General features: G+C 46.8%; 1 protein-coding gene across 1 annotated transcript in view; it reads left to right on the top strand.

The window, feature by feature from the left end:
• The window catches only part of LOC128105889 (uncharacterized), a 29,784-nt gene extending 25,813 nt beyond the window's left edge, over window positions 1-3,971 (top strand). The window contains exons 2-3 of the mRNA XM_052731200.1: window positions 3,158-3,347; window positions 3,455-3,971. Coding sequence (XP_052587160.1) covers window positions 3,158-3,347; window positions 3,455-3,971 — 707 coding nt within the window. The remainder of the gene's footprint in view (window positions 1-3,157; window positions 3,348-3,454) is intronic.
• The last annotated feature ends 11,083 nt before the right edge of the window (window positions 3,972-15,054 follow it).

Raw genomic sequence — 15,054 nt, 5'->3', positions numbered from 1 at the left:
CAAAGAAGCAGCTGTGAGTAACTGAATCGTGGAGACATAGCTGAAGACCTGGGGAGACGGCTCAGCGGGGAGAGGTGCTTGCCACGCAAGCCTGGAGACCTGAGTTCGATCCCTTGAATCTGGGTGAAGAAGAAAACCAACCCCACAAAGCTGTCCTCTGGCCTCCACTGCATACCTTGGCATGTGCATGTCCCCCGTGCAGATCACACACACACACACACACACACACACACACACACACACACACACACACACACACAATCATAATTTTTAAAAAAGAAGAACTAAGACATCAGTATGTCTGGCTTCAATACGTAGTGTTCAGAGTGTGGGCCTGGAAAGAGCAAATTAAAAATGGGTGATGCCGAGAAAGGCAAGAAGGTTTTTGTTCAGAAGTGTGCCCAATGCCTCGCTGTGGAACAGGGAGGCACAAGTCTCCATGGTCTCTTTGGGTGGAAGAAGGGTCAGGCCTCTGGACTCTGGCAGAGAAGCCAACAGAACAAGGACATCACTGGGGAGAGGACACACTGGCAGAGAATCCCAAAAATCACATGCCTAGAACAAAAATGATCTTCAATGGGCTTGACTAGAGAAAAGACACCTGACAGCTTCCCTTGAAAAGGCTGCTGGTGAGTAATAGTGTCTGCCTGCTTATTACAGAATAGACATCTCACAGCTTTCAATGTGAACCATGATGTAATCCATACACAAGAATTCAAATCACGGACACCGAGCGATGTTTTTATTGGACAGTTCTAGTTTCAGTGAAATTGGCTTACTGTACTGAGAAGAGCTTTGTACGATAACCTCCAGTTCTGTAGGTCCTGCTGCTGCTCCCTTGCTCGAGATAGGATGGACTTAATTAGTAAGTTCAACTTTCCACAAAGATGGCGGTGCCACTGTTGTTGGTTTATTATTATTATTATTATTATTATTATTATTATTATTATTATTATTAACTCTTTATTCTTTGGGGACCTGCTACTCAGCTCTCTTATTCTTTCTTATGCTGGGTCTTAGCTTGGCTTGTTTCTAGCCAGCTTTCCTTAACTTAAATTATCCTGTCTACCTTTTGCCTCTGTATATCTTTTCTTTCCTTCTTATTCCATATCTGGCTGTGTGGCTGGGTGGCTGGATCCTAGCATCCTCCTCTCCTCCTTTTCATGCTCCTTTTTTGGCTTCCCCTCTTATGTTCTTCTCCTTCTATTTATTTTTTCTGTCTGCCAGCCCTGCCTATCCCTCTCCTGCCTAGCAGCTATTGGCCATTCATCTCTTTACTAGACCAATCAGGAGTTTTAGGCAGGCAAAGTAACACAGCTTCACAAAGTTAAACAAATGCAACATAAAAGAATGCAGAACGTCTTTGCATCATTAAACATATATTCCACAGCATAAACGAATGTAACACATCTTCAACTAATATTCCACAACAAGCCACCTCAAAGCCTGTTGAATAATTTTATACTTAGGCTTATATAACTAGGTACATGAATATTTAAACACTAGGAAATTCTCTCACTCTTTCAGAACCAAGCCGAAGACATCTGTGTTTGAACTTGTGTTCTTTGGCCCGTCACAAGCAATGGTTGAATATCAGGAAGAATTGTCAATTCTTAATTAGGATCCCCTGTGTCAAAGGATGCTGCCTTTTACTACTGGAAGGCAGTTTAGTTTAGTTTATGGATAATATCAAACAAAGGGTATTTAGCATGTCTCAAAAAAATTTAAAAAGAACTATCTGGAAGCATAGGAAGTGATGTTTTTGCTGCTTTTTAAAATGGTGGTTTCAGGTACTGTAGCAGTCAGGAAAGAGAGGGAGGGAAGGAGGGAGGAGGAGGAGGTAGGCACTGTCTTGGGGTCTTCAAGGGACAGGAAAGTAACTTAGTGACCTAGCGGAAGCAGCTGAAAACTCAGGACATGGCAGAGGTTAATGAGCTGCACTGCTATCCACAGTGTGCCTGGAAGTATTAATACAGAGGAAACAGGCTAGAGCTGAGAACATGAAGTGAGGAAGAAGTACGATGTGTAATTTTTTATTAGAAGCCAGTCATTGATAATTTGACCTTGTGGGATCCTGGATATTTTTACACTGATTTTTATTAGTTAGCGTTCTATTACTATAACAAAATACCTGAGGCTGGGTATTTTTTTAAGAGGCTTGTTTAGATAGCTGTTTTAGAAGGTGTTGGCTCAATTCTGGTGAGGACACCCTTCCTCTGTGTCACTTCATGGCCAGTGACGGGACAAGAGGCACCCTGCCTTCCCTTTGGTGAACCACAGCTGAAGCTGTCTATAATTTGATCACAAAAATGTGCAAATATTACAAGATCATCCACTCTACTATGCCCAGCATGCTCTCATCCTACGGTAATAGCACCAGTCCATTTTAATCACACATTCAAACTCAAACCTTCCCTTCTTTCCATTCACATGGGTAGCCTTGACACTCAGTTCTATAACAGGACTCCCACCGAGGGCTGGCGAGCTGCCTCATGGCTTCTCTACACCCAGTGTCCACACACACACACACACACACACACACACACACACACACACACACACACTGAACTGTATTGTCACCAGCAAAACAGCGATCATCTGAATTACTGTGCTGCTCTTGCTAACACGCTGAAGTCTCTTTGAAGATGAGGAACAGACAGGTCTTACTCATCTTTAGAAACTATTGGCTGTCAGGTAGCATGGGCCTCGGAGTCTGAGTGCTTCACAAGTTATCTGATTCGCCTGACCTGAGCTGTGAACAGCACAGTAAGATGGATAGCTGCAGCTAGAATCTACAGCTTCAACTCAAAGCACCATGGGTACCAGAAGCCCCTGAGGAATTCTTGCCCTGGTCCTTGCAGTGGATCTCAGTAATCTATTCTCTCATTTTTACTATATCATTTAAAACATCATGATGTTTTAGAATGTGCTTCACCAAAATATTTATTCTTTGCTTTTAGGAAATAGAGGATCCCAGGGAAATTCCTTCATATTTTTCAGTTAATCAGGAATCTTTCATGAACAACTGCCCACAGCCTAGTGGTCAGGCTCTGGGGTCTCACCTCCAGCTGCCTTGGTGCCCTTCTTGTCCTACTTACACTGACTATGTTCCTGCCATTAAAATAGGCTCCTTTTGTTTGTACTTGTGATCTCACAGATGAATACAAAACCTCCCTGCACCAGCCCTACATCCCTCCTAACACCTCACCACACCAGCCCTACATCCCTCCTAACACCTCACCACACCAGCCCTACATCCCTCCTAACACCTCACCACACCAGCCCTACATCCCTCCTAACACCTCACCACACCAGCCCTACATCCCTCCTAACACCTCACCACACCAGCCCTACATCCCTCCTAACACCACCTCACCACACCAGCCCTACATCCCTCCTAACACCTCACCACACCAGTCCTTACATCCCTCCTAATACCACCTCACCACACCAGTCCTTACATCCCTCCTAACACCTCACCACACCAGCCCTACATCCCTCCTAACACCTCACCACACCAGCCCTACATCCCTCCTAACACCTCACCACACCAGCCCTACATCCCTCCTAACACCTCACCACACCAGCCCTACATCCCTCCTAACACCACCTCACCACACCAGCCCTACATCCCTCCTAACACCTCACTACACCAGCCCTACATCCCTCCTAACACCACCTCACCACACCAGCCCTACATCCCTCCTAACACCTCACCACACCAGCCCTACATCCCTCCTAACACCACCTCACCACACCAGCCCTACATCCCTCCTAACACCTCACTACACCAGCCCTACATCCCTCCTAACACCTCACCACACCAGCCCTACATCCCTCCTAACACCACCTCACCACACCAGCCCTACATCCCTCCTAACACCTCACCACACCAGCCCTACATCCCTCCTAACACCACCTCACCACACCAGCCCTACATCCCTCCTTACACCTCACAGGCTCCTCCATGAAGCTGTAGTGCGCTGTCCAGCCGAAGCGCATGCGTTCTCTCTGGGCGTCTAGAGTGTAAGTCCTCCTTCTAGCCACATCAGCTCTCCTTGCAGTGGAAACTGTAATTGGCTGTCTAAGTCCCCCCTTGTCCTCTGAGATTACGAACCTATGTGTCACTGTCTTTGTGTTCCTCATAAATTTATCTGGTGCTTCCTGGATGAGATTCAGTAACTATTACATGATTAGGATATTACATGAGGATTTATTTTAGGGAAAGCTCACTGACAGGTACTGTCAGAAATGTATAAACCGAGCATAAGATGACAGACAGCAGCACACATGTACGGACCGCTAGAGTCTCTGGGAAAAAAACCGGGGACCACTAGAGAAGGGCCATCCGAAGAGGAAGGTAACAGCAGAAGAGACCAGCCGCAGCAAGGAGGAGGAGGAGGAGGAGGAGGAGGAGGAGGAGGAGGAGGAGGAGGAGGAGGAGGAGAAGAAGAAGAAGAAGAAGAAGAAGAAGAAGAAGAAGAAGAAGAAGAAGAAGAAGAAAAAGAAGAAGAAGAAGAAGAAGAAGAAGAAGAAGAAGAAGAAGAAGAAGAAGAAGAAGAAGAAGAAGAAGAAGAAGAAGAAGAAGAAGAAGAAGAAAGAGATGCTTTGGTGTCAGAGACTCAAGTTCAGAGGCTCAGGCACAGTTGCAGTTAGGATGCTCTTGCAGTGTACCGAGGTCAGAGCCATGGCCTGAGACAAGGAGAAAACCTCCACTTTCTCACTGCATTTTCAGTGAACAATGAAGAGCAGGAGGAGAGAGAGACAGAGAGAGAGAGAGAGAGAGAGAGAGAGAGAGAGAGAGAGAGAGAGAGAGAGAAAGAGAGAGAGAGCTGCACAGGACTGGGGGCAGTGCTGTGAAATCCTCCTGTGTCAGCACATGACTAAACAGTAGCAAGAAGACATTTTCAAAAGGCGTCTGCATGGGGCTGAAGAGACGGCTCAGTGATTAGGAGCACCTGTTGCTGCCGCAGCAGGTCTGAGCTCAGTTCTGGCAACTCACAACCACCTATAACTGCAGCTCCAAGTTATCTAGACCCGCTGCTGAATTCTGCAGGCACTGAGCTCATGTAGCATGTAGTCTCCTCTCTCTCTCTCTCTCTCTCTCTCTCTCTCTCTCTCTCTCTCTCTCTCACACACACACACACACACACACACACACACACACACACACACACAGACACACACACACACACACACAATCTAATAAAACTAAAAAACACCTGTTGCGTCAGTGCCGGGGTGGCTGTGGAGACGAAGGTCCCTCCATGTATAGTCTGGGAACCCAGAACAAGTCTCCTAGGACAGACTCTAGGATGGGTCTGCAGAATATCTCTAGCTAGAGGGGGAAAGCTTTGAGTCAGAACCTCCCAGCACCCCATAAAATGGAAATTTCATCTGAGCTGTGTGTTAGAATGGAGCACACAGAGGCAGGCACAATGCCTACGCACATGTGATTCGCTGCACAGAGGAAGAGGCTTGGCTCCAGGTGAGGACCTCATGCAGATCTGTCCCCACAGGTCTCTCTTGTCCACATGTCCGCTTCCTTCTTTAACACCCAACTTCAACTCAGTGGGCCAGCTTTGCCCTGCTGGGTTCACACTCTCCCCTTCCTTCCTTAAAGGCTTTCCAAAACCCCGAGACTGGGCCTTTGCCTCGGCGGCTGAGTTCCGGGGTTGTCTGATTACATCTCCTTTTTCTGCTCTTAGCTGGAGCTGCCTTACCGTCGCCTTTAGTCTTCCCTCTCCTCCTTTCACTTGTCCGTCTGTCTCTCTGTTGCTGTATTACTAAAGTCATTTATCATGCTCGTTTCCTTTTCATAGTTACCCTTAGTGACCAATATCTTAACACGCACCGTACTATTCTTGTTCCCTTACTTCCCCAAAATTATAGGAGTTGAAAGGGTATTTTTGTTACCTGAGACCGTATTTTCATAGTGGGCTTATCCATCAGCTGGTATGGCATTCTAGTCTCAGAGCGGTGCTGGAGACAGAGCCAAGGTCTCTGAGTATGTGTTCTGAGGGCTAAGCCACAAGCCACAATCTTGGTCCACAGGAAAGAAACAGCAGCTCAACCCTCCTACCACCCAGTCTCACAGGAACATTGCAAAACTTCCACTGAAATGATTCAGGTGAGTAAGGACAAACAAACAAACCAACCAACCGTACCAGATGCCTAAACCCCAATGCAGAAATACAAGAAACACGAAACATCAAGGCAACATTGCTCCCCACAAATTACAAATTGCACAATAATGGACTCCAAAGAAAGTTAACTAGGTAAGATCCCAGACACGAATAGAATGTGTATAAGAATGTTCAATGAAATCAATGGGGACAAGAATAAACTCAACTAATTCAAAGAGAACACACATGACATCTGAATGAAATAAGGAATTCAATAGAAGATATAAAGAGGGATCTCATTGCAAAGACAGCATCACTGCAGAGACAGCATCACTGCAGAGACAGCATCACTGCAGAGACAGCATCATATACAGAGAGCATCACTGCAGAGACAGCATCACTGCAGAGACAGCATCACTGCAGAGACAGCATCACTGCAGAGAGCATCACTGCAGAGACAGCATCACTGCAGAGAGAGCATCACTGCAGAGACAGCATCACTGCAGAGACAGCATCATATACAGAGAGCATCACTGCAGAGACAGCATCACTGCAGAGACAGCATCACTGCAGAGAGCATCACTGCAGAGACAGCATCACTGCAGAGACAGCATCACTGCAGAGACAGCATCATATACAGAGAGCATCACTGCAGAGACAGCATCACTGCAGAGACAGCATCACTGCAGAGAGCATCACTGCAGAGACAGCATCACTGCAGAGAGAGCATCACTGCAGAGACAGCATCACTGCAGAGACAGCATCACTGCAGAGACAGTATCACTGCAGAGACAGCATCACTGTAGAGACAGCATCACTGTAGAGACAGCATCACTGCAGAAACAGCATCATGCAGAGACAGCATCACTGCAGAGAACATCACTGCAGAGAACATCACTGCAGAGACAGCATCGCTGCAGAGACAGCATCACTGCAGAGACAGCATCACTGCAGAGACAGTATCGTTGCAGAGACAGCATCACTGCAGAGAACATCACTGCAGAGACAGCATCACTGCAGAGACAGCATCACTGCAGAGATAGCATCACTGTAGAGACAGCATCACTGTAGAGACAGCATCACTGCAGAGACAGTATCACTGCAGAGACAACATCACTGCAGAGACAGCACCACTGCAGACAACATCACTGCAGAGACAGCATCACTGCAGAGACAGCATCACTGCAGAGACAGTATCACTGCAGAGACAGTATCACTGCAGAGACAACATCACTGCAGAGAACATCACTGCAAAGACAGCATCACTGCAGAGACAGCATCATGCAGAGACAGCTTCATGCAGAGACAGCATCACTGCAGAGACAGCATCGCTGCAGAGAACATCACTGCAGAGACAGCATCACTGTGGAGACAGTATTACTGAAAAAAATCAAATAGAATGTTCAGAAATTTAAAGGTCAATAAGTTGAATTTAAGCAATCAGTGGAAAGCCTGATCAAAAGAATAAGTCAAGTGACAGACTACCATGGTCAGAAGACAAGAAGATGAACAGAACATGAGATCTAGGAAATAATTAAAAGAACATATTGGGGGGCTGGAGAGATGGCTCAGAGGTTAAGAGCACTGGCTGTTCTTCCAGAGGTCCTGAGTTCAATTCCCAGCAGCCACATGGTGGCTCACAACCATCTGTAATGAGATCTAGTTCCCTCTTCTGGCATGCAGGCATACATGCAGGCAGAACACTGTATACATAATAAATAAATAAATCTTCTAAAAAAATAAAAAAAAGAACATATGGGTGAGTCACATTGGATGGAAAAGTTTAAGCTAATACTATGGAAAACATGTTCAACGATGAAAAAAATCTCCAGGCTGTGCAGAGGTGACCGTGCAAACACAGGAGTCATTTAAAATATCAGACAAAACAGTAAAGAACATCTCCATATCATAATAGAACTAGAGCAAGTTTCCCTGACAGAGAAAGAATACAGAAAGCAATGAGAGGAAGCACCAAGTCACACAAAGGGAAGCGCAGTAGAGCAACAACGGATTCCTCAATAGAAAGGACCGATTATTCCAAGTTCAGAAAGACCATGACTATTAACACAGGTTATTTTGTCAAACAAAGGAATCCAAAATGAAGGGGAAAAAACTTCCCATGATAGACACAAAGTGAAAGAATTCATGACCACTCAGACAGTGCTATGAAAGACATTTGAAGGAATTCTACACACAGAAAAGAAAGATAGAAACATCTATGAGACCACAAAAATAATAAACTGTATCAGAACAACAAATAGGAAAATAGCAAACATTATAAAAAACAACAAAAACGGTTCAAAATACACAAATCAATAAATGTGATAGACTAATAGACTCAAAGACAGAAATCTTATGATCATCTCAACAGATGTAGAAGAGGCCTTTGCCAAAGTTCATATCCCTTCGTGATAAAAGCCCAAAAGAAACCATGAATAGATGAACTTACCTCAGTAACAAAAAAGCCTATACATGGTGTTTTACTTAAGTTTCTATTGCTGTGATGAAACTCCATGATGGAAGCAACTTGGGGAGGAAAGGGTTAATTTGGCTTACATCTCCACAGCACTGTTCATCATCAAAGTCAGGCAGGGCAGGAACCTGGAGGCAGGAATCTGGAGGCAGGAACCTGGAGGCAGGAGCTGAGGCAGAGGCCATGGAGGGTGCTGCTTACTGGCTTGCTCAGTCTGCTTTCTCACAGAACTCAGGACCACCAGCCCAGGGACAGCCCCCCTCACAGTGGGCTGGGCCCTCCCCATCAATCACCAACTAAGAAAATGCCCTGCAGGCTGGCCCGCATTCCTTCCTCTCACGTGACATGAAAGTGTCCAGGACACATGGCAAGTCTACAGCCAACCTTACACTAAACAGGAAAAAACTGCAAACCCCGCTAAGGTCAAGAATGAGTCAAGACTGTCAACTCTGTACTTTCACTAAATATAGTGACAGAAGTCTTAGCTAGAGCAATAGGACAAAGGGGAAAAATGATAAAGCAAGAAAGGAAAAGCCAAGCACCTCTATTTACAGATGGTATAATTCTGTACCTAAGAGACCCCAAAGCTCCACCAGGAAACACAGCAAAGCTGCAGGGTACCAAAATCAACACCCGAAAACCATTAGCTTTCTATAATAAACACATTGAAAAGGAAGTCAGAAAAACAAACCCATTCACAATAATTATGTAAGTAATGGGTGAATGAATAATAAACAAACAAACAAACAAACAAACAAACCAATAACTGCCTGGGAGTAAACCTAACCAGGGAAGTGAATGACCTCTAAAATGAAAGACACTGAAAAAGCAGAAGAAAAAAATGGAAAAGAGGCTAGAATATAAGACCTCCTCCATGTTCATAGATAGAAATAATATAGTAAAGATGGCTGTATTGCTAATGATATACAAAGTTGTTGCAATCTCCATCAACATTCCAACTGCATCCTTCACAAAATTAGAAGAAGCAATCCAAAATTATATGGAATCACAAAAGAGCCCAGTCGAAGCAGTCCTGAGCAGAAGGAATGATGCTGGAGGTAGCACACTGTCTCACTTCAAGCTACTCGACAGAGTTGAGGCAATAAAAGCAGTGTGGTACCGGCACAAGAGACACGGTGGTCAGCAGAATAGGATAAAGGATCCAGAAATTAACCCACAGAACTGCAGCCGCCTGATCCTTAACAAGGTGTCAAAAACAATTAGTGCAGAAAAGAGAGCCTCGTTAACAAACGGTGCTGGAGAAAGGGGATTTTCACATGTCAAAATGGATCAAACACCTCAGTGTGAGACACCAAACCCTGAAAACTGTTCAAAGAGAACATGGCAAAATATTTCCTGACATGGGCGTGGGCAAGGACGTTCTGATAAAGCTCCTAATAGCACAGAAAATAATAACTGATCAGTTGGGTTGCGTGATATTGAAAAGTTTCTATACAGCAAAAGGAAAAAAATTGATTGGAGAAAAACCCTATGGAATGGGAAAAAATATTTGCTAACTATATATCTGGTAGAGGGTTAATATCCAGGTCATATAAAGAATTAAAACGTTAAATACCAAGAAGAAAATAAAACAATCCAGTCAACAACTGAGCAGATTAAATGAACAGGCAGGTGTCAAAATAGGATGGCCAATAAAAACATGAAAAATACTCACCAGGCTTAGCCACCAGAGAAGCGGAAATTAAAACTGCACAGAGTCCCCACATCACCTCTGTCGGATGGCTGTCAAAAAAGACAGTAAATAAGAGCTAATATTGATGAGCATGTGGGGCCAAAGGACCTTTAGACACTGCTTGGCATGGAGGTAAACTGGTGAAGCCAATATGCAAATTAGCATGCAGATTCCTCAAAAAACTAAAAATTGCAACATCCCATGAGCCAGTTAACCCAGTCCAGGGGACATACCCAAAGGGCTCCGAGCCAATATACCACAGAGACGCTCGCATTTGTGTATGTCATGGCCCCATTCAAAAGAGTCAAGTTGTAGAATCAACCTCGATGCTACTCACAGACAGCTGAAGACAGAAATGAGAGTATACTACCCAGGCGGATTTTCCTGGAAAGAAGAATGAAATTATAACATTTTCTGGAAAATGTATGCAGTTGGAAGTTATCATATTATGTGAAATAAGCTATATTTTAAAAAAATCTTATTTTCTGTCATTTTATGCATTCTAGATTTATATAGATACACAAAATTATTAGATGTGCATATATCTTAATTTTAAAATATATGCTATATGACTACATATATGTATATGTAGTCAACTAGAGGAAGGGGAAGAGTAAGAAGAAAGGATGATATGGGTTATTAACATGAGCTAAGTGCATGAAATACTTGAAAGCTTATTTTGAAATCAACACTATATACAATAAATAAACATCAATAAAAATAAAATGTAAACAATTATCATCACATTTCTGCTCAAAATAATCTAATAAAGTAATTGCATAAATACTGATATAATACAACTTCATATGCAACACATTTTGTAAACAAGATTTGAAATATAAGTTAGTTCCTTTTCAAAAAATCATTTTTCTTCCAGATGTGGTGGTGCACACATTTAATCTCTGAGTTTGAGGCCAGTCTGGTCTACAAACCAAGTTCCAGGACAGCCATGGCTACACAGAGAAACCCTGTCTTGAAAAAAACTACAAAACAACAAAAAACCTCACATCATTCTGTGTGTGAATATGTGTGTGTTTTTGTATGTGTGAGCGTGGACATCTGCATACCGCGGTTCCCATAGGGAAGTTAGGGAACAGCCTATGTGTGAGTGTGGACATCTGCATGCCGCGGTTCCCATAGGGAAGTTAGGGACAGCCTATGTGTGAGCGTGGACATCTGCATGCCACGGTTCCCATAGGGAAGTTAGGGAACAGCCTATGTGTGAGTGTGGACATCTGCATGCCGCGGTTCCCATAGGGAAGTTAGGAACAGCCTTGGTGTGTGTACTTGCCCGTAGCCTGGCTGAGGCAGTGTCTTGCTGTTCACGGCTGTGTAACAAGCTGTCTAGTCTTGGAACTCCGGGAGCTTCTCCTGTCTCTGTCTCCCGTCTCTTCCGGGATTCCCAGGGTTGTAACCTGTAGATGTCTGTCCTTGAGGCAAGCTTTTTATGGGAGTCGTGGGATTGAAACTCAGTCCCTCACGTGACGCACCTTCCCCACTGAACCACCTCTCCAGCCCAAACTTTGGTTTCTTAAAAAATCTTTTTGCAAGTTGAGAAAACACGCAGACCCCTATAAAGGAAAGAAACCACTGCAAGCTCACAGTGTTCACTTGAATTATCTTTATCAAATCAGTACTTAAACAACAACCCCCATAAAGCTTACGATTGTGGTACTGTTTTGACTCTTGTTTAGTTAGGACACAGTTCACTATGCTGCTGGGGCTGGCCATTTCCAACTCAGCAACAAGTGTAGGTTGCTCTTCACCTAGAAATCTGTCGGCCTCAGCTTCCTGAGTGCTAGGAAGCTTCCTGGGCCACTGTGCCATTTCTGCACATCACTCTTAATAATTATAAAACTGAAATACATCTGAAATGGTAATCGATAAAATAATACCTTATGGTGTGGGCTGCAAAGTGCCTGTGGCCAGCGGGGGACTTGATGGAAAGTGACTCCAAGCCCGGGAGTCCACCAAGTCTCAGCTCTCCCTGCAAAGGCTTCCACCAAAGGAATGTAGCACTCCAAAGAATGAGCCTTTCTGGCTAGGTCCTAGCGGAGCATCCAGTTGTGATGTGGTCAGGAGGTGACAAGGGACGTGAGAGGAGATGCTGAGTGAGAAAAAAGACTTGAGATCAAGAATTCTAGACCTGAGTCAGAAAGGGCTCCAGGAGCCTGAGAAACTAGCCTCCCGGGACAGTGCTTTTGGAGAAGTGTTCTCTTTGGCTTTTCTGCCACACCCTTGCATTAGTGAGTCATTAATCTCCACAGTGAACTGATAGGTGAGCACCATCCTTAGTCATGGGTTAGGAAGGGAACTTGAGACGGTAAGGAAAGGCCTAACCTTTCCCCAACGTCACAAACCCTGGCCAGCAAGAAAGCCTGGGTTTGAATTTAGCCTTGCCTGGCTCTAACTCACATGCAAGGCCTGGTCTGTGGATTTGTTTGCTTTTGCTTTTTAAATGGCAGCCAGGAAATGTTATAAGGAAGGCTGCCTTTCTTCACATACCATGTCAGTCACTCAGGGTATGGTACCAATCAAGACTGCCTGCATCTTCCTGGAAAATGTGGGGAGGAAGGAGGAGAATTGGGAGGTAGTTTGGGGTGGAAGGTCAATTGTTCATGCTTAAAGAGAATGAATTTAAGAAGGCTCTCTGAGACTTTGCTCTTAAAACATTTCAACTCCAAATACCTTCTAAGTTGGCTTTCTGTGCCTACCACATAATAGTAGTTGTTTTTGTTTTTTTAATGTGTATGTGTGTGTGTGTTCCTGTATGAGTTTATGTGCGATGTGTGTGTGTGTGTGTGTGTGTGTGTGTGTGTGTGTGTGTGTGTGTGTGCAGGAGTTTGAAGAGGCCACAGAGGAGTCAGATCCCCTGGAACTGGAGTTACAGGTGGTTGTGAGTCACCACTTGGGAACTGGAAGTCAGGTCCTCTGCAAGAGCAGTCCGTGCTCCTAAGCTCTGGGCCATCTCTCCAGTCTGGTAGTGGTTTGGCAGCAGAATGCAATTGGTTCCCATTTAGTCGGATGCCAAGTTAAAACAAGCATGGTCAAGAAATGAGAGTAGAGAAAGATACATAACAACAGCAAGCAGGGAGAGGATGAAAGTGCTTCCAAAGTGATGCGTTCCTCCAGGACGCTCCTCCAGGATGCTCCTCCAGGACGCTCCTCCAGGACACTCTTCACAGGATGCTCCTCCAGGACGCTCCTCACAGTACGCTCCTCCAGGACGCTCCTCACAGGACGCTCCTCACAGGACGCTCCTCCAGGACACTCCTCCAGGACGCTCCTCACAGGACGCTCCTCCAGGACGCTCCTCCAGGACGCTCCTCACAGGACGCTCCTCACAGGACGCTCCTCCAGGATGCTCCTCACAGGACGCTCCTCCAGGACGCTCCTCACAGGACGCTCCTCCAGGACACTCCTCCAGGACGCTCCTCACAGGACGCTCCTCCAGGACGCTCCTCCAGGACGCTCCTCACAGGACGCTCCTCACAGGACGCTCCTCACAGGACGCTCCTCCAGGACTCTCCTCCAGGACGCTCCTCCAGGACACTCCTCCAGGACGCTCCTCACAGGACGCTCCTCCAGGACACTCCTCCAGGACGCTCCTCCAGGACGCTCCTCCAGGACGCTCCTCACAGGACGCTCCTCACAGGACGCTCCTCCAGGACGCTCCTCACAGGACGCTCCTCCAGGGTGCTCCTCCAGGACGCTCCTCCAGGACACTCCTCACAGGATGCTCCTCCAGGACGCTCCTCACAGGACGCTCCTCCAGGACGCTCCTCACAGGACGCTCCTCACAGGACGCTCCTCACAGGACTCTCCTCACAGGACGCTCCTCACAGGATGCTCCTCCAGGATGCTCCTCACAGGACGCTCCTCCAGGACGCTCCTCCAGGACGCTCCTCCAGGACGCTCCTCCAGGACGCTCCTCACAGGACGCTCCTCACAGGACACTCCTCACAGGATGCTCCTCACAGGACACTCCTCACAGGACACTCCTCACAGGACGTTCCTCCAGGACGCTCCTCCAGGACGCTCCTCCAGGACACTCCTCCAGGACGCTCCTCACAGGACGCTCCTCCAGGACGCTCCTCCAGGACACTCCTCCAGGACGCTCCTCACAGGATGCTCCTCCAGGACGCTCCTCCAGGACGCTCCTCACAGGACGCTCCTCACAGGACGCTCCTCACAGGACGCTCCTCACAGGATGCTCCTCACAGGACGCTCCTCCAGGACGCTCCTCCAGGACACTTCTCCAGGACGCTCCTCCAGGACGCTCCTCACAGGACGCTCCTCCAGGACGCTCCTCCAGGACACTTCTCCAGGACGCTCCTCCAGGACGCTCCTCCAGGACGCTCCTCACAGGACACTCCTCCAGGACGCTCCTCACAGGACGCTCCTCCAGGACGCTCCTCACAGGACACTCCTCCAGGACACTCCTCCAGGACACTCCTCACAGGACGCTCCTCCAGGACGCTCCTCCAGGATGCTCCTCACAGGACGCTCCTCACAGGACGCTCCTCCAGGACACTCCTCACAGGACGCTCCTCACAGGACGCTCCTCCAGGACGCTCCTCCAGGACGCTCCTCACAGGACGCTCCTCACAGGACGCTCCTCCAGGATGCTCCTCACAGGACGCTCCTCCAGGACGCTCCTCACAGGACGCTCCTCCAGGACGCTCCTCACAGGACGCTCCTCCAGGACGCTCCTCCAGGACGCTCCTCCAGGACGCTCCTCACAGGACGCTCCTCACAGGACG

The sequence above is a fragment of the Peromyscus californicus genome, unplaced genomic scaffold (assembly GCF_007827085.1).
Source record: "Peromyscus californicus insignis strain IS unplaced genomic scaffold, ASM782708v3 Scaffold_9__1_contigs__length_137607984, whole genome shotgun sequence".
Classification (NCBI taxonomy): Eukaryota; Metazoa; Chordata; class Mammalia; order Rodentia; family Cricetidae; genus Peromyscus; species Peromyscus californicus.
Note: the sequence above shows the minus strand (reverse complement) of the source record. Positions and strands in the feature narration are given on the sequence as shown.